Here is a 19,186-nt window from a genome sequence, read left to right on the forward strand (position 1 = left end):
AATCTGCATTTTTAAAAGGCCCAATTACATTACTAATAAAAGGCCCTGAACATCACAATCTCTTTCCAAACACATATCTGAGAACAGATCTAATGTACACGATAACTTAACATTATGAAATCTATGATGAATTAAAAATCAAAGAGTGCAGAGTTACAAAAGCAGAATTCAACTCTGAAACACACTTGCTTAATGAAAGTCTTTGAATATAAGGAAGATCTGAAGGCTGAACTAATCAATTTCTCCACTGTGCCCCAGCCGGTCAGCCATGCTCTTTAATTTAATGAAACAAGGGTTTGAGATGAAATAGCACATATACATCAAGTAAGAATTGTATTGTTGCACTTTGAAATGTGTCCAACTGTGCAACTTCATCTGATGATAATTTTTTAAGAGGCAATCGATTTCTAAAAGACTTATTGTACCAGCGTCTTGATGAAAAAGTGAATGTCAGCATATCTCCAGAATACTTACACCCTGCCATTAATGCTTTCTTTGGCAGACAATGACTACTCAATCGAGGGTCCTTTGGGCTGAGCAATCATTTAGCTTTTCTTCTCTTATGAGGTCCTTAGTGCCTTGTTCCAGCTCAATACTCTTTTTATACACCATTATAGTAGCCATAAGTGTGAATTTTATGGGAACTTGCAAACTCATAGTCATTGCTAGAGCTTTCCAGTCACTAATCTTTTCATGCTTTTAAAACCACTAGGACTGAAGCAACTCCCAACATATGCTCTGGCCATAAAAAGATGCTTTTTTCACATCCAAACCTGCAACAACTGAGAAATTTTTCAAAAATTTGTTTGCTAATAAGCCACTAATCCTGACTGTTGCTTCGAGCAGACCCAAAGCATAAGGAATACTCCACAGATAGTCATATACTTTGTTTACTATGATTAAAGAAACTCCTGAATACCCTTCTTTCCCCCTACAGGTCCACACATCCTTGCAAAACAGCACAAAAACATTAACTATTCTAAACTTCAACAACTCTATAAGATACCCAGCCCTTTCAAGAGGATAAATCTATACAGGTGGAAAAGTCAACTCAAGTCTCAATTCCTATCTGCCATTAAACAGGCTAGTTTATATTTCCAAAACACCTCTCTTTCTCCTAGTCATTTAAACACTCGTAATTATCAGGAAGCAACTCTTGCTGCAGAATACTACCATCAATCCACAGGACAGGAAACCAAGGCAGAAAAATAGCATACAAACCCCCACTCCTAGAGCCCACTACTGAGAACAAAGCCAGTATTATAAAATCATACGAACTGATTTCTCATTTCAGCTTGAAGTTCAACTAAAGCTTACCTGTTTATGCATTTCAATGTTTAATCCATATGACATTTCGTAATACTGTAAAGAGAAAAAAGAATCAAGCATTTCATTAACTCACATTTTTTATACTCTGCTAACACGTTTGCTAATATCATACGAAAAGGGAAAAAGTCGACTCTTTGATACCTACCATCACATAGTGCCTCTGCATTTCTGTCTTTTCACTTGCCAGTTTCTCACATTCCAATTTAAGGCTATGAAAACAAAACAGGCAACTTAATGTAAACATTATGTCACTTGTTTTAACATCTGCCTCACATATTTGCACTTCAAGTAAAAACAGACCAATTTGGAAAAGCCATAAACTATCTAGGTAAACACCCAAAAGCTTTGTCCTTGCATTTAATAGGGAAAAGGAATAATGTGAACAATACGAGGTGTCCATTCAGCTACCATTCTTCTTGGTGCCTATCTGGTTAGATGACAAGAATGCAAAAAATCTGTCAGAACCTCTAACTGATTCCTCCTCATGGTCATCTGCTCCCTACCTTCCTGCATCAGTTTCTCTGGACTCCACCAAAATCCGGCCCTTGCACAATCTTCACTCTTACGCATAGACTGTGCCATCTTTGCCAACTCAAACGGTCTCTAGGTTTGAAAATCCTATCTGTTAAGTTACTCCTACAATTGCTAGTCCCTTTCAAAACCTTTGGTTTTTAAATCCCTGCCAAAATATGTCAAGTAGCTACTGCAATAAAGTGGGTTGAAGTTCTCCCTGCTGGGTAAACACGGTGTGTGCAAGTATGCCTCAAGCTGCAGAGATATTATCTACAAGTAGACAAAAGGTCAATAATCAGAAAGCCCCTGACAAAGTAAGAAAATTCACACCCAAGCCACTTCGCCTCATCTGTGTGCTTTTTCTCAAGCATGACAAAACCAAAAAATGTCAATACAGTTATTTCTGAGTTAGAATCAGGTAAAACTTCATAGGAGCAAGGGAAAGAAACTAACCTTTCTGGGAAGTTCACTATTGGCAGAGTATCTTACAAAAATGTATAAGTCCTTTGGAGGCAAGCCTCATTACTCAGAGAAACTGAGGCTGAGATGGATATAAATGTGACTCCACTCTCCCATCCTACCCAAACCAACCTGAAATGACGCCAAAGCAGGTGAGCTTTCTTCTGCACACTATTATACCCACCTCCCTCACCATCGCCAATGATGGGCAATGTTAAAAGCATCTAGCCTTCTTTAATGAACTTTGCCTCAAAAACCCAATTTTCTAGTATGGCAAACAGCGATTTCAACATGGCTTTGCTTCCCTGAACCCACACTCCAGGACTGAGACATCGATTGAACCAATGTTTCAACTCAGTCTGTTGAAAAATAAATACATGAAGCGCAAATATTGACGATTCTCATGCAACTTCTAAAGACACGAAAAAGGACTCCCTGGAACAGCAGCAAACCAGCAAAAGGGAAACAATGGGAGGAGGAGGAGACAAGAGAAGAGGCGGCCCGGGAAGAACCAGGAAAGGGGGTAACTTGAATGACAGGTCTTAACTGAGACTCCACACGCCACCGCCTGGACGCAAGAACTAAGTACAGGCGCCGCCGCCACCCGGCTGGGCGACAAGGGGCACGGGGACGCCCGCGACCACTCGCCTGGAGCGGCCAGACACGCACCTGTGATACTGCGCCTGCAGGAACTGGAATTCCTCTTTAATCCGGTCCAGGGACTCCGGGATAGTGAACTTGAAGGGCTGGCCTGCAGCCTGGTGCGGCGTCTGGGGGCGACCAGCGAGGGGGACCGAGGGACGGGAATGCGGGCGGATGAATAAAGCAGTAAGTCAGAGAAGGAAAGAACGGGTGGGACATAAACAAAAAATAAAGTTAGAAGTGGCTGAAAATGAGGCCCCAAACTCGAGTTTCCCCTTCACTTGGGGGAGGGGGAAAGTGGACCCTCCCCGGGCCCCGGCTTCTAAAGAGGCTCGGAAGCTCTTCCCAGTCTCCAGGGCGGATCGCGTTAAGTGCGCCCGGGTCACCAGGCCAAAGGGAAGGGGGCTCCCCGGCGGCCCGGTTAGACCAGGCCAGATTGTCGGTGTCGCCGCCCCTTCCCCCACGGGGGCGATAATGACCCGGAGGACCAGAAGAGAAAAACAACTCCTTTACGCTCCCCATTCCCAGAGTCGCCAGGGCCACCTCCAGACGCACCGGAACCGGGGCCGCATTGACATGTAAATAGGCGAGACGAGAAACAAAGGGGGGGCGCCCTGCCCCCCTTGGGGAAGGTTGGGGGGATATGGCTACAGGAGAGAAACCCCAGCCTTCCCCAGCGCCCCTATCCGCTCAGTATAGACGTCAAGTAGGAAGGAGCCCAAAGGGAGGGAGAAAATTCAGAGTTTCAGTCCACTCCCCACCCCAAGAGGAGAGGGCCCCAGACCTCCCCAGCCTTATGCCGCGGAGGGCGAGAGGGTCCGCCGGGCCGCCGAAGCCACCCGTCTCCCTACCGCCCGGGAGAAGCGCCTCCCCAACGCTCCTGCTCCCCCACCACCCAGCCGCGCCTCACCGGGTGCCGGCTCTGCGGGAACATCGCTCTGGCGGCGGCCGGGGCTCTGTTCCCCGGCAACTCAATTCTCCGGTCAATTTCCAACTTTAATCCCGCCGAGGAAAATTAAGCCGGGAAGCCAGGCAGAAGCGGGGAGCGCGCTGGCCACGCACGCAGGCGCGCTCGGCCGGGCGCACCGGCCACTCGGCGCCCCCAGCTGCTCCTGCTCCCGCTCCCGTCGGTGCGGGCTCCGGCCCTCAGGGCCACATTGGTGGGCGCCCCAGGCCCAGCTGCTTCGAGAACCTGCGCGGAGACGCCGGGCGCTCGGGGACTGTGCGCGGGGGCAGCGCTCCAACCCCCCGGCCTCAGCCGCCGGGGCGGGGAGGCGGGGGCGCGGTGACTCCGACCGCACTCCCCTCGGCGATCCGCGTGCGCGGCGCCAGTCCTGGGCAAACAAATCCAGACGGGCTGCTTTTCTTTGCTCTTCTCCTGGTCCGCCTCCTCTTCGGGTTTTCCCCGAGGCGGCGGCGGGCGAGATGCAGGTGGCGAGGCGGCCCCCGCTAACCCCACACAAACAAACCCGACGCTTTCGGGGCGACTCCCGCAAGACTCGGCTGCGCCTTCGGCCAGGTGCTCGCAGGCTCCCGGGACGGAAAGGGGAGCGAGGTTGAGGAAGCGGCGGAGGCTCCTGGCCGGGGAGCGAGGGATGACGAGGCGGGGAAAGTGCGGAGGGCGCGCCGGGAGGCGACTCGGCACGCCCCGTGCGACCAACACTCGGTGTTCTCCGCCGTTGCACAAACCCTCCGGGACCGACGGGGCTACTCCACCGAGAGCAGTCCAGCAACTGCCCGCTGCTCCTCGAGCCCGAGGAGCATCAGGGCGCCGCGCCTCGCGCGCACTAGCCCTGCACGGCCGGCTCGGCCGCTCTGGACCCTTCTTCCGAGCCCCTTCTTCCTCGGTCTTCTTTCTTTCCTTCCTTTACCTTCTTCTGCTTCTCCGCAAAGGGCGCTCCAGCCCGCTGCAAAGTTCTCTCACCACCCGAGGGACGACATCCACGAGATGGTGGGGAAAACAGCAGGAGTGCGCTCCGCCAATCGGCCACCCTCCCCGGCGGGCAAACTCTGCGGGCGAGTCCGGAGTAGTCACAGCGGTGGGGCTAGCGGGGGTTTTGGTCGCCGCGGGACGACGGAGGTCCGGGCTGGTGGCGCGGGTCCCGCCCGGCCGTGCGAGGGTGGGGTGGCGCAGTCGGCTGCCTCCGGGACGCGGGGCACAGAGTACCCGCCGCTGCTGCTGCTGCTGCTGCTCCTGCAGCCGCCGCTCCCACCGCCGCCGCCGCCGCCCGCGCCTCTCGCGCCGGTTACATTAACACGCGGTTTCACACTCCGGAGCTAACCAGCGCCGGCCCCGCCCAGCCCGCTCGGGCGGGGGGCGCGAGCTCCGAGCCGGCGGGGGACGTGGGCCCAGGAGGTGGGGGGGGGGGCAGGAGGCCCTCATCAGCCAATCGCGTGCGCTGCACCCAACGTGGGGCGCTGACGCGCGCCTCCCCGGAGCCTATGGCAGCGCAGCGCCGGACGGGCCGTTCTCCCTCCCCCGTCCTCTCGCTTCCTTCTCCGCGGTCTCCTCGGTCTCCCCTCCCACCCCGGCCCCTCCTCCGCCAGCCGCGTCCTCCCGGGCTTGGTGAGGAACTGTTCCTGGAGGAGCCGCGGGACGGCAAAACCATCCAATGGGAAGAGGCGATTCGCGGAGATTGGCACTGAAGATGGGAAGGTCGGTGGGAAGGAGAGCGGCGGGGCTGGGCTGTCAATCAAAGTAACGTGGGGCTGGCTAGAGAGCGCGCAGGAGCGCGCTAGCGGGAGGGACTGGCGAGCGTGCAGCCGAGGAAGCTGGGGGCTCGAGTTAGCAAAAATCCTGCCACTTGCTCACTTTTCCCTTTAATGAAAATCCTCAGATCTAAGTGAAAGTAACTCAAAGACTAGCTGCGTAGTTTCTTATTGGAGGCGGAGGGGGGGTTTTGGTAATTCGAGCAAATGTGTTTTTCAGTGCTGGACCCCCTTGTTTGATGCTACTCTGAAAGTGAGGCCACATTGAAAAATACATCTGACGTTTGTTTTTCCTTGAGCTGCCTTTTTACGGATGTACGAGAGGGAGTGGACTGTGCACTTAGTTGGAAATGCGTAAATGAGCAACGGCACGGTTGGCGTAGGTACACCAGCCGCAGAGACGACTATGATGTCCTCCCACCCCACCCACCTCCTTTGCACCCAAAGTGGTAGGATTTGGTTTTTATTGCAGGATTTCAAGCCACTTTTCAAAAAGATCGTCCTGCCCCGTTTGGCGGGAAGGATTCCCAGGGTGCTGCCAGAACAAGGCACGCGTGTCCGCAGATGAGACGCTTTGCCCGGGGCGTGAAATCCCAGGTCTTCGTCTTAAAAGTCCAGACTTCGCTGTTAGGAGAGGAGGGGAGCGGCTGAGGTTTTTAGGAGCCTCTCAGCTACAAGACCAAGAGTCTGTTTCCAATTCCTGGGAACAAAGAGAGACAATGTAATAAACCAGCACTGAGACTTGAAAAACCTGTCCCGCACACCCCACCCCCATAGTCTGGGTGGTACTCCTGAGCTGAGCTGTGTGAAGAGCTAAATGGGAAGAGTTAGGTAAATGACGTGGCTACGGTTCTTATGAAGTAGAACTTGAGTTAAAAGGGATTTTGAGATTGTAATAATCAAGACACGCTGTATAATTAATGCTGAGAGTCTTCGGTTTTTGTGTATGTCTCTAAATACACCCACAGCAGAAAACCGTCAGTATTGCTGCATTTATACTTTTGTTTGAAGAACAGTCCAATGGAGCTACTTCCACATGAGCAGTGAGTGAATAATGCTGGTTTAGCCAAACGGTGGTAACTTTTTCTATAAGGGCACATCTTGGACAAGTATTTATCTTATGTTGGAAAATAGTTAAGTTTTTGGTATTAATAACCCCCACGTTCCCATTATTTTACTTTCAAGAGACTTATGGGAAGGAGCTTATTTAAAGAGACATACATTTTATTTAAAGATGTGCTTTTACAGAGATCTTTTTCTTGAAATAGTTTTAGAAGTTGTTTTAGATAATACATTTCACTGTTGGAGTTGTTTTAAAATATGTATGGGCCGGGCGCGGTGGCTCAAGCCTGTAATCCCAGCACTTTGGGAGGCCGAGGCGGGTGGATCACGAGGTCAGAAGATCGAGACCATCCTGGCTAACATGGTGAAACCCTGTCTCTACTAAAAATACAAAAAACTAGCCGGGCGAGGTGGCGGGCGTCTGTAGTCCCAGCTACTTGGAGGCTGAGGCGGGAGAATGGCGTAAACCCGGGAGGTGGAGCTTGCAGTGAGCAGAGATCGCGCCACTGCACTCCAGCGTGGGCGACACAGCGAGACTCCGTCTCAAAAAAAAAAAATAAAATAAAATAAAATAAAAAATAAAATATGTATGATATTGATTTATCTATAATTGCATCACTCCCAAATATCAATTATAAATGAAAAATAAAAAAGCTATTTTAGCCTGTCTGTACGAAGCCATAGTAAATTCTTAAACAAGTTGGGCATTGTAGCTTTGTGGTGTTCTCATTAAGTACAGTTGGGAAGGCGGCTGTATTATTCATTTTGCTAACATGGAGAACAAAAAAGAAGAAAGCACTGCCTCACTTTCTTTGGTTAAATTTGGTGATGATGAGAGTTTTGCTCGACATACAGGACTTTTTGGAATCATAGGACCCCAGGCCTTTAGCAACCTGTTTTCCTTGAAATCATCTAATGTACGAGCCACATATTCCAGTCTGCAGCCAGTTCATCCCTTATCAGCTCCAGGACTGGATAGAAAGTGCTTGGATGCCACAAGTATGCTTGTATACATGCTGTGACAACTGGAGCAACTGATACTCCTCCGCAGCTTACCCAGGCTTTACGTGCCTGTATCTTGAATAACTGGCACACTCTCATTAAGTTTAAACAGAGCCACTAAAATATGCTTTGAGACGGGGCAAAAGTGTTGCTACTTCTCCTTTCCCCACCCGGCTGCCCTCAAAATCAGTTCTAAGGCATCTTTAAATGTTCTGTAATGTATCTACTCACAGACAATGTGTCTGCTCACCATATTCCCAGTTTGCCATGAGTAAACACTGGAAATTCTCTTTTAACTAGTCTTTCCTTGCCAATAGAGTTTGAAAACACCAGGCCTTCTGATTTCCTTATAATGTAGTATCTAGTATCTACAGATCATTATGAATTTAAAATTGGAAGGCCTTTAATTGTGCGCATAAAAATGGTTGGTTTTGGTTTTTGAAGCCTTTTCTTCCCATTTAGAGCATCGTCTGTCAGAGTGGGAGAAGGCTCTGCCCTTTTCAAGGTCATATTTTCTCCATGATTGTCATGCTGTAATAATTATACTACAAAACTCTCATCAAACTGCATTACAAATGATGGTGTTTAAACAGTCAAGTAGCTTTAATCTTATGTTTTAAATAAATAATATATGTGCAGATTGCCTACAGCCTGTTTAAAAGAAAATAGTCCTCCTTATGAAATCTATAATTTTGGTCTTCCATTTAAAGCCTGTTAACCGTAATCTTCTTTACCTTTAACATTCGTATGTCAATGATGTTTTTATGTGAAATGTATGATGCTTCCACTGGAAATTTTCTCTGAAAAACACGGTACCCTTTTTATGCTCTGCAGAGAAACACAAAGATTGTCAGCTTGTTCATTCTCTTTTGATGTATATGTGGGTATATTCCCATTCATTTGTTGCTTATTATCAAATTTTCAACTCAGCAATAGCCTAAGTAATTGCAAAAGCTAGATGTTATCTAGTACAGATACTACACAAAATAGGAAAAGTTATGGATGCTGATTGTAGCAACTAGACATCTTTTAAATCTATTACTTTTTTATTTGAAATCATAATTGTAATTTTTTTTTTTTTTTTTTGGAGACTGAGTCTCCCTCTGTCCCCCAGGCTGAAGTGCAATGGCGCCATCTCAGCTCACTGCAACCTCTGCCTCTTGGGTTCAAGATTCTCTTGCCTCAGCCTCCCCAGTAGCTGGGACTACAGGCATGTGCCACAACACCCGGCTATTTTTGTATTTTTAGTACAGACGGGGTTTTGCCATGTTGGCCAGGCTGGTCTCGAACTCCTGACCTCGTGATCTGCCCGCCTCAGCCTCCCAAAGTGCTGGGATTACAGGTGTGAGCCACCACGCCTGGCTAATAATTATAATTTTTAAAAGACCACTTTTGTTGTGTTCTCTTCATTTTAGCTGAGAATTATTGCTAATTTTCTCATTTCCTTTTTTTTTTTTTTTTTTTTTTTTGAGTCAGAGTCTCTCTCTGTCACCCAGGTTGGAGTGCAGTGGTTGTGATCTCAGCTCATTGCAACCTCCACCTCCCAGGTTCAAGCGATTCATGTGCCTCAGTCTTCTGAGCAGCTGGGATAACAGGCATGCACCACCATGCCCGGCTAATTTTTGTATTTTTAGTGGAGACAGTGTTTCACCATGTTGGCCAGTCTGGTCTCGAACTTCTAACATCAGGTGATCCGACTGCCTTGGCCTCCCAAAGTGCCAGGATTACAGGCATGAGCCACCCTGCCCCACGTTTTCTTTTTCTTTTTTTTTTTAATTGAGAGTTTTCTTAAACCTAAGAATGTAAGGTCCAGAAGAATTGTTCCCAGCATTGCTTTGTAATCTTTTTCTCCCCCACCCCTTTACCAAAGAAAAGGACAAGATGGACGTGGAGGTGGAGGGAAGAAGGCAGAGAAGGAAAAAAAAAAATCAGTAGCAGATCCATGCAGCAGTAAAACCTCAAATAAAATCACTTCCAAAGAATCTCTTGCGGTTTCACACAATATGGTAAAATTAGAGATTGCAGGAAACCAACTAAATTAAACTGGGAGCATTTGAAGAGAAATGAGCAGACTTTATGAAAATGACACATTGACTGACCAGTATGCTTTTTTATCAACAATTTCTTTGTTAAGACGAAGATCAAAGGAACCTGCATATGTTTTCATTTTGTTCTAACTAGAAAATTACATCCAGATGTTTAATAGGCATTTGGTTGGTTTTTCAGCATTGATTAGATATGTGGGTTCTGTTTGCTTACAAGTGCAGCCGGATCATTAGCTAATGCAAAGAAATGTTTGCTGTGAGTTGCTAATTAGGGCTTTTGGAAACCCTCCATGCTCAAGAACAATTTGTACAGTGGCCAGAAGAACTTGTGGGACTTGGGGAAGTTGTTCTCCCTTCTCTGTCAGAGTGGGGAGAAGCAGACAGTCCTATTCCCTAATCTCCCTTTGCCTAGGGGGATTGCGATGAGATCCCCAAGGATTGGAGTGCAAATAAATTAGGAAGAGACCACACAGGCACTCCCAAACACGGAGAGATAAATGTGCTCTTTCTGGAACCACCACTGTGCGGTCTTTTGAGGTGGGGGGAGCGAACATCTAAAACGCTGGATATTAACATGTGGAAGATGCTTGGTGCTAATGTTATCAAATACACAGCATTTTTAAGTATACTTTAGAGACAGATGGGAAAGCCCTTTATGATAAACGAGTGTACTTGAATTCATTACTGTAGTACTTATAATTAAAAATGTCTCCTTTGCAATTTCAGTACTTTCACAGGATACGAGAGACCAAGCTTGGGAACTAGAAGGCTGGGGAGAGCGAAAGGAGTGAGGGAGAGGAATTTTGGAAGCCAGGGTGAGCCTGGGAGGAAATGCAGTGTTTACTTTCACAGCCCACCCATTCGTTTACCTTGTTAAAGCCCCAGAACTTGTACAAGATTAGCTATTCACTCAGTATTCAAATAAACTGTTTGGGAATTTGAGGAACCAGGCGGATAAACTTCTTAGCCCACCAATCACGTTTTTAAAAATGCTTGACTGTGTCTGAGGCCTGCAGAAGAACACCACCTCAGCTGCGGCCGAACTTCTGTTTATTTAAGTCTATATTTCGAGAAAGATGTCAGTCTAAAATAGCATGTGTTTATAAGCAATCATAGGAGTGCAGATATAAATCCCATTGTACCACGTTCTTCTGCCTATTAATGCCCCTTCTACTCCTAAGTCTGTTTATATCTCTCCCCCGCCGCCCCCCCGCAACGGAGTCTTGCTCTGTCACCCAGGCTGGAGTGTAGTTGTGTGATCTCGGCTCACTGCAACCTCCGCCTCCCAAGTTCAAGCAATTCTTCTGCCTCAGCCTCCCGAGTAGCTGGGATTACAGGCACCCACCACCACACCCGGCTAATTTTTGTAGTTTTTGTAGAGACGAGGTTTCACCGTGTTGGCCAGGCTGATCTCGAACTCCTGACCTCGTGATCTGCCTGCCTTGGCCTCCCAAAGTGCTGGGATTACAGGCGTGAGCCACCACACCCGACCAAGTCTGTTTACAAGTAATGCACATGTACGGCACACTCCTATGTGTTAATGTTACCTGATTAATTTGGGATTTTCACACTAATAGGATATATTCATGATTAGTTTCTTTGAAGTAGTTCAAGCAGAGAGCCTTTCTGCCAGAGCTTTCCCTGTCTACAAGCGAGATGCCCCAGAAAAGCAAGAACAGTATTTTGGGGCTTGATGAAACACTGCCTGGAGTTCAGACCATAATAAAAGATCTCAGTGAAGTTTGCCCTCCCCCTCTTTTCTTTTCTTTTCTTTTCTTTTTTTTTTTTTTGTGACGGAGTCTAGCTCTATTGCCCAGGCTGGAGTGCAGTGGTGCAGTGGCGCCATCTCGGCTCACTGCAACCTCAGCCTCCTGGATTCACACCATTCTCCTGCCTCAGCCTCCCAAGTTGCTGGGATTACAGGCGCCCGCCACCACGACCGGCTAATTTTATGTATTTTTAGTAGAGATGGGGTTTCACCATGTTAGCCAGGATGGTCTCGATCTCCTGAGCTCGTGATCCGCCCACCTCAGCCTCCCAAAGTGTTGGGATTATAGGCATGAGCCACTGTGCCCAACCTCCTTTTTATTAACCCGTTCTAAAGTCTGAGAAAAGTTGGGATCATACGCTTTTTTTAATTCATTTAGTTTAGCATTTAGCTCGACTGAAGCTGAAGAGCATTTGGTAGACAAAAGAAAAAAGTAAAGGAAGCACCTTTGATGCTCCTTCCTACATATTCACATAACAAGAGCGGACCTGGGCCCCTTAACATTCTCTGCTGAGCCGCCTTTGCTGCAGGCCCAGGACTTGCTGGGAAATCAACTTTACACCGAGACATCTTTCCTTTCCTTTAAACGCTTTCACTTTGGCAGTATCATTTAAATAACTTTTCTTCCTGAAGCTAGCCATATCATTGAAGGGTTAAAACTTGAGTTCAACTAATTGATGATCTCTAGATGTTCTTCACAGCTGAGGGCAGGTGAACTCTGGGGATGGGAGGGGACTAGAGTGCAAGATATTCCAGATACCTTCACGTTTCCAGAACGGAAAGTTTAAGTCTAGATGAGCAAGTTAAATGGAATAAATACAGAATGCTGGGACATTCTACAAGACAGCTAGCCTGAGCTATTTAAAAAGTTAATGTCAAGAGAGACAGAGAGGAGAGAAGTGGGGAAGGACTATTCCTTAAAAACAAAGATATATAATGAAAATGCAATGTGTAAATCTTTATTGGCTCCTGGATTTAAAAAAAAAAAAAAAAACATGCAAGATGTCTTGGGCAACTTTAATTTGGACTGGATATTATAGATAGTATAGAATTAGGGTTGGCTTTTTTTGATGTTAGAGTATTGTGGTTATTTTGGAGGATGTTATTCTGAGAAGATAAATGGTGAAACATGCAACTTCAAATAACACCTACAACTGCAAATAAGAAGTGTATGTAGAGAGAGAAAAAGAAAGCGAATTTGGCAATGTGTTAACCATTACAGAATTTCAGGATAATGTCTATAGCTGTTCATTTTACTATTCTTTCAGTATTTCTATGTTTGAAAATTTTTCATGATGAAAAGTCTGGGAAAACAATTCTAGGTTCATTGTCTACATCTCTTTTTTTTTTTTTTTTCATGTATTATAATGGAATTCACTTCATAGTTAAAAGATTTACTTGTAATGTTTCTAGTTTAAAAAAAAAAAAAAAAAAAAGTATGAGGCAAGCCGCGGTACTCACGCCTGTAATCCCAGTACTTTGGGAGGCTGACGCTGGTGGATCACGAAGTCAGTTCAAGACCAGCCTCGCCAACATAGTGAAACCCTGTCACTACTAAAAATACAAAGAATTAGCCGGGTGTGGTGGCGGGTGCCTGTAATCCCAGCTACTCGGGAGGCTGAGGCAGGAGAATTGCTTGAACCCGGGAGGCAGAGGTTGCAGTGAACCAAGATTGTGCTACTGCACTCCAGCTTGGGTGACAGAGCGAGACTCCGTCTCAGGAAAAAAAACAAAAAACAAAAAACATATATATATATAAAAAACATATATATATCATATATATATATATATGAGAAAATGATTTTTTTCCCCGATCATGGGAGAACTGTCATACTAATAACCAAAGTATTACCAGTGTTTTTGCTCTGGATCTTTTAGTAGTTTTATTATTTATGCTATTTTATTTTTGTTTGGTTTTCTTCAGGAGTCCCAAATGTCCATTAGTTACCAATTAATATAAAATGAAAATCTTTAAATACATTAGGGCATTACATTAACAATCCTCTAAAGCATTGTTTTATGATCCATAAATCTCAAAATCACCAGAAAATCTGTTATAAAATAAAGAGGAAAACTGTTTTATGTTAAGAATAAGGCAATAGCAAATAAATTTTAATTCCTTTATTCCTTTTCTTCTTTCTTTTTTTTTTTTCTTTTTTTTGAGGCTGAGTTTCACTCTTGTTGCCCAGGCTGGAGTGCAATGGTGCAATCTTGGCTCACTACAACCTCCACCTCCTGGATTCAAGTGATTCTCCTGCCTCAGCCTCCCAAGTAGATGGGATTACAGGCATGCACCACCACACCCAGCTAGTTTTCTATTTTTAGTAGAGATGGGGTTTCACCATGTTGGTCAGGCTCGTCTTGAACTCCCAACCTCAGATGATCCACCCGTCTTGGCCTCCTAAAGTACTGGGATTACAGGCGTGAGCCACCATGCCCGGCCTTTCCTTTTTTTTTTTTTTTTTTTTTGAGATGGAGTTTTGCTCTTGTTGCCCAGGCTGGAGTGCAATGGCGCCATCTCAGCTCACTGCAACCTCCTCCTCCCAGGTTCAAGTGATTCTCCTGCCTCAGCCTCCCGAGTAGCTGGGATTACAGGCATGCAGCACCACACCGGACTACTTTTGTATTTTTAATAGAGACGGAGTTTCTCCATGTTGGTCAGACTGGTCTCGAACCCCCAACCTCAGGTGATCTGCCTGCCTCAGCCTCCCAAAGTGCTGGGATTACAGGCATGAGCCACCGCACCCAGCCCCTTTATTTCTATTATGAATAGTTGTTTTGCTAGCCTTTTCATCATTTGACCTAGCAGTGAAACTTATAAATTGTTAGATTTTTAAATTTCCTTAATATTTTGAAATGTAATGCTGATGCAGATTATTGCTGTGTACCAAGATTTAAATATTACTCATGAAAAGAAATGAAAATAGCACTAAATCTTGGACACTGAAGTTGCGCTCATGCAGAATCACAAGGGCACATATTTATGATGTGCTAATAAATAAATAGTTTTCCAGAAAAGTTGTGAAAACGACAAGGCATAATCTGAGAGGTGACAGTTGAGATATCCCGTCTATCAATTCTTTTTCCCTTTAATCATAGCTTTTTAGTATGTTGTGTTTTTCCTATCACCATTATGTTTATTGAAGGGAAAACTTTCTGTGACATTAGTAAACAGATTCTAGCAAGTGAACAGATTAAATCTTCAATTTGTGATGTAAAATTTGAGTGCCTAAAAGGAGAGGCAAATATGAAAATACTGGGAAACCAGGACTTTTCACACATGGTGATAAATCCATCCATCCAATACTTCGAGACACCATCCACATAGCTAATTATTATGTAAAACGAAACCATGAAAAGAACTGATGCTTCTCCATGACAGTAGATGCCCCAGGGGAACAGAATCCCATCCTGGTTTCCCCTATTTGCAGCCTCCACACTTCAGAGGAACTAGCAAGTTACAATTGGCACTTGAAAAAGTGTTACAAAACACTGACAAGTATTAGGGAAACGTTGATTAATGTAAACAGCCTGCCTCAAGGAATGATACCTTTCTTAAGAAAACCAGTTTTCAATTCGCATTTGTATGTGCAGGTAAATGCAGTGAGTGTTTGAAGAGAAGTGATTTTTGCCTTTGCTGGAGAGAAGAGAGGATTATCATATTTACATCTTAACTTTCTGAAAATTTGAAAAAAGAATTGACAGACTGAAAGTCAATAGGCCCAAAAAATGAAGGAAATTCTGACATATGCTACAACATGGATGAACCTTGAGGACGTTATGCTAAGTTAAATAAGCCCGTCACCAAAAAACAAATGCCAAATGCTGCCACTTACATGAGGGGCCTACAGTAGCACGTTCTTGGAGGCAACAGTGGAATGGTGGTTGCCCAAGGCTGGGAGTAGGGGGTAAAGGAGAGTTCTTATTTAATGGTTATGGAGCTTCAGCTTTGCAGGGTGAAACAGTTCTGTGGATGGATGGCAGTGATGGTTGCACAACAACATAAATGCACTCGGTGGCACCGAACTGTATGCTTGAAAATGGGTAAGATGGCCAGGTGCAGTGGCTCACACCTGTAATCCAGCAATTTGGGAGGCTGAGGCAGGTGGATCCCTTGAGACCAGGAGGTGGAGACCAGCCTGGCCAACATGGCGAAAACCCGTCTCTACAAAAAAACGCAAAAATTAGCTGGGCATGGTCCCAGCTACACGGGAAGGCTGAGATGGGAGAATCGCTCAAGCCCAGGAGGCAGAGGTTGCAGTGAGCCCAGATTGCACTGCTGCATTCCAGCCTGAATGATAAAATGAGATTCTGTCTTTAAAAAAAAAAATTAATAAGATGGTAAATTAGGCTGGGTGCAGTGGCTCCCACTTTGGGAGGCCGAGGTGGGTGGATTACAAGGTCAGGAGTTGTATACCAGCCTGGCCAACATAGTGAAACCCTGTCTCTACTAAAAATACAAATATTAGCCGGGCATGGTGGCACATGCCTGTAGTCTCAGCTACTCAGGAGAATGAGGCAGGAGAATCGCTTGAACCCAGGGGACAGAGGTTGCAGTGAGCTGATATCGCGCCATTGCTCTCCAGCCTGGGCAACAAAAGCAAAACTCCATCTCAAAAAAAAAAATTAAAAAAAAAAGTGAGATGGTAAATTTTATGTTATCTATATTTTACCACAATCTAAAAAAAAAAAAAAAAAAAAAAGTCAATGGGATTCCTTTTTCTCATGTACCAGTTTTATTTTAATTTGGATTCTCATCCTATTCATTTTCTATTTATTTATTTATTTTTGAGATGTAGCCTAGCTCTGTCACCCAGACTGTGCAGTGGCGCCATCTCGGCTCACTGCAACCTCCGCCTCCTGGGTTTAAGCAATTCTCCTGTCTCAGCCTCCTGAGTAGCTGGGATTACAGGCCCATGCCGCCACGCCCGGCTAATTTTTGTAGTTTTAGTAGAGACGGGATTTCACCATGTTTGCCAAGCTGGTCTCGAACCGCAGACAAGTGATCCACCCAACTCGGCCTCCCAAAGTGCTGGGATTACAGGCATGAGCCACCACGCCCGGCCTGCATGACATTTTTAAAAGATTTGTTTTGTTTTGTTTTGGTTTTGTAGAGATAGGGTTTCTCTAAATTACCCAGGCTGATCTGAAACTCCTGGCTTCAAGTGGTCCTCCTGCCTCAGCTTCCCAAAGTGCTAGGTTTACAGCATGAGCTATCATGCCCAGCCCCTAGCCTATAATTTTTTATTAGGCACTGACTATGTGCCAGACGCTGTTCTAAGTAGTTTACATGTTAATATGACCTAATTTACTGTACACATCATTTCTATTAGGTAGGCACTGTTATCATCCCTATTTCACTGAACAGGAATCTGGGGCCCAGTACTTTCCTAGAGTCACAAGCAGGAGAGCTGGGTGTCCCATCCTGGTGCTCTAGAGAGCTCACTAGCAGCCAGTAGCCACAGCTGACTTCTTAGCTATTCTTCCAGTGCCATTTCTTCCTCTGTTCTCACATTCCCCATGGATCTACTGATAGAAAAATGTATATATGTACTTTCCCCACAAGCTTGGTAGGATTTCTCTTGGTACTTTTGAGGTGAAGTAGATACTTTAAGAATTCATATTCCTGCAAATAGAACTAACAGCTGCCTCAGGGCTCTAGAACTGTGTCTGCCAGTGGAAAAACATGGCCACCTTCAGTTGTGTGCTTTCTGGCAACACCCAATTCATGCCCTAAATTCCAGTTCCACAAAGAAAGGAAGGCTGATTTACAACTTTGTAAATGCTACAATTAAGGGGGGGTTGGGGGGGAGAGCAGAAGATTATCTGTCATCTGTCCATGTATCTATTTATCTATCTATCTAAAGTTCTGCAATTAAAATGGTTTGGGATGATCTTGGTAATAGTAGACATGTAGTCTGAGTACTAGTGTCACATTTGGAAACATTTGGTCTGCTGAATGTCAATGGATGTGTTTCTAGCCTGCAATGCCCTCTTGAAATCAATAGCTTTAAAGATCTTTAACCATGAACTGTAGTAAGAAGTAAATTTTAGGCTGGCCGTGGTGGCTTACTCCTGTAATCCCAACACTTGGGGAGGCCGAGGCGGGCAGATCACCTGCGGTCAGGAGTTCAAGACCAGCCTGGCCAACATGGTGAAACCCTGTCTCTACAAAAAATACAAAAACTAGCCAGGCATGATGGCGGGTGCCTGTAATCCCAGATACTACGGAGGCTGAGGCAGGAAAATTGCTTGAACTGGGGAGGCGGGGGTTGCAGTGAGCCAAGATCACACCATTGCACTCCAGCCTGGGCGACAGAGCAAGACTCAGTCTCAGAAAAAAAAGAAGTACATTTTAAACATCTCAAATGAACCTTGTGCACATATACACACAAATACAGGTTGCAACACACAATTTTAAAACATTCCTTTAAATTACGCTATAGGATGTTTCAATTTGATTATTAACCCTCTAGCTTGGAAAGCTATTGTCCTCAAAACCAGGTTCTCATGGAAAATGGCAACATAGTCTGCTCAATAATGTCAGAACAGATTTTTCTTTCCTTTATCCCTTTTGCAATGAGAAGTCGTAATCCCTGCCTTTGGTGAAGTTACCCTTAAATTCCAAATCAATAGGATTCAAAGCTCTTCAGAGAATTTCTGAGTAACTCTGTAGTCGCTCCCTTCCCTGCTGGCTCTTTTCTGCCTTGAGGCCCCCACCTGCACCCCCAATCTCAGCACCCCTCTCCTGTCTGCCACATCTGATGGCATCTCTCAGCTGCCTCCGTGCCCATCTACTCACCCCAAGCCTAGAGTGGTCCAAAAAAAGAGAACCAGGCTCGGAGACAGAGGGTCCTGAAAAGGAATTCCTCCCTACCCCTTACTAGATTGACCTTGGGCAAACAACTGCTGCTCTCTGGGCCTCAGTTTCCTCACTTATAAAATAAGGATAATAACACAGTCTCTCAAGTGGTTTCTTGGACTGAAAGAGGAGAAGTGAGATATGGTAGTAAAGTAATTAACACAGTGTTTAACTTTGTGAACATTATTCCCTTTCCTTTTTTTGCCTGAGGCATGTTGAAGGCCCTGTCTGAGGTCAGCAGGTGCTGGGAAAATAACACCCTTACTAGAGATGCATCCTGGACAATCACAGGGCAGCATGGACTCCAAAAATAATGTTCTGTGAAACTTTAGTCCAATCACGGCCCAAAACTCCAGGGTCCAAGAAGGACATCATCATGGTATTTCTCGGGGGCAGGATAAATGGATCTCAGGGAAAGGCAGGAGCCAATGACCTTGAATACCCTCCCACCCCCTATCCATTCATAGACTGTTTCATACTCATGAAAAAACAGCACTAGAGGCTGGGCACGGTAGCTCATGCCTATAATCCCAGTACTTTGAGAGGCCGAGGTGGGTGGATCACTTGAGGTGAGGAGTTGGAGACCAGCCTGGCCAACAGGTGAAACCCTGCCTCTACTAAAAATACAAAAATTAGCTGAATGTGGTGGCGCATGCCTATAGTCCCAGCTACTTAGGAGGCTGAGGCCAGAGAACTGCTTGAACCCATGAGGTGGAGGTTGCAGTGAGCCAAGATCGCGCCACTGTACTCCAGCCAGGGCGACAAAGCCAAGACCTTGTCTCAAAAGAGAAAAGA

The 19,186-nt window shown here is 45.7% G+C and overlaps 1 protein-coding gene and 1 long non-coding RNA gene across 16 annotated transcripts in view; one reads left to right on the plus strand and one right to left on the minus strand.

Moving 5' to 3' along the window:
* The window catches only part of TLE1 (TLE family member 1, transcriptional corepressor), a 107,711-nt gene extending 102,515 nt beyond the window's left edge, over positions 1-5,196 (minus strand). For 14 of the 15 annotated variants that reach the window (XM_074017717.1, XM_045373067.3, XM_045373066.3 and 11 more), the window contains exons 1-4: positions 3,854-5,196; positions 2,971-3,071; positions 1,475-1,538; positions 1,318-1,362 (exon numbers count right to left, since the gene is read on the minus strand). In XM_074017717.1, coding sequence (XP_073873818.1) covers positions 1,318-1,362; positions 1,475-1,538; positions 2,971-3,071; positions 3,854-3,877 — 234 coding nt within the window. In that variant the 5' untranslated portion in view covers positions 3,878-5,196. The remainder of the gene's footprint in view (positions 1-1,317; positions 1,363-1,474; positions 1,539-2,970; positions 3,072-3,853) is intronic. The other variant, XM_074017718.1, reaches the window with a different exon arrangement.
* A 289-nt stretch (positions 5,197-5,485) lies between these two features.
* LOC141408678 (uncharacterized) overlaps positions 5,486-19,186 on the plus strand; it is a 77,467-nt gene continuing 63,766 nt past the window's right edge. Inside the window, exon 1 of the long non-coding RNA XR_012424826.1 lies at positions 5,486-5,599. This is a non-coding gene — a long non-coding RNA (uncharacterized lncRNA). The remainder of the gene's footprint in view (positions 5,600-19,186) is intronic.

The sequence above is a fragment of the Macaca fascicularis genome, chromosome 15 (assembly GCF_037993035.2).
Source record: "Macaca fascicularis isolate 582-1 chromosome 15, T2T-MFA8v1.1".
In the NCBI taxonomy this organism is placed as follows: domain Eukaryota; kingdom Metazoa; phylum Chordata; class Mammalia; order Primates; family Cercopithecidae; genus Macaca; species Macaca fascicularis.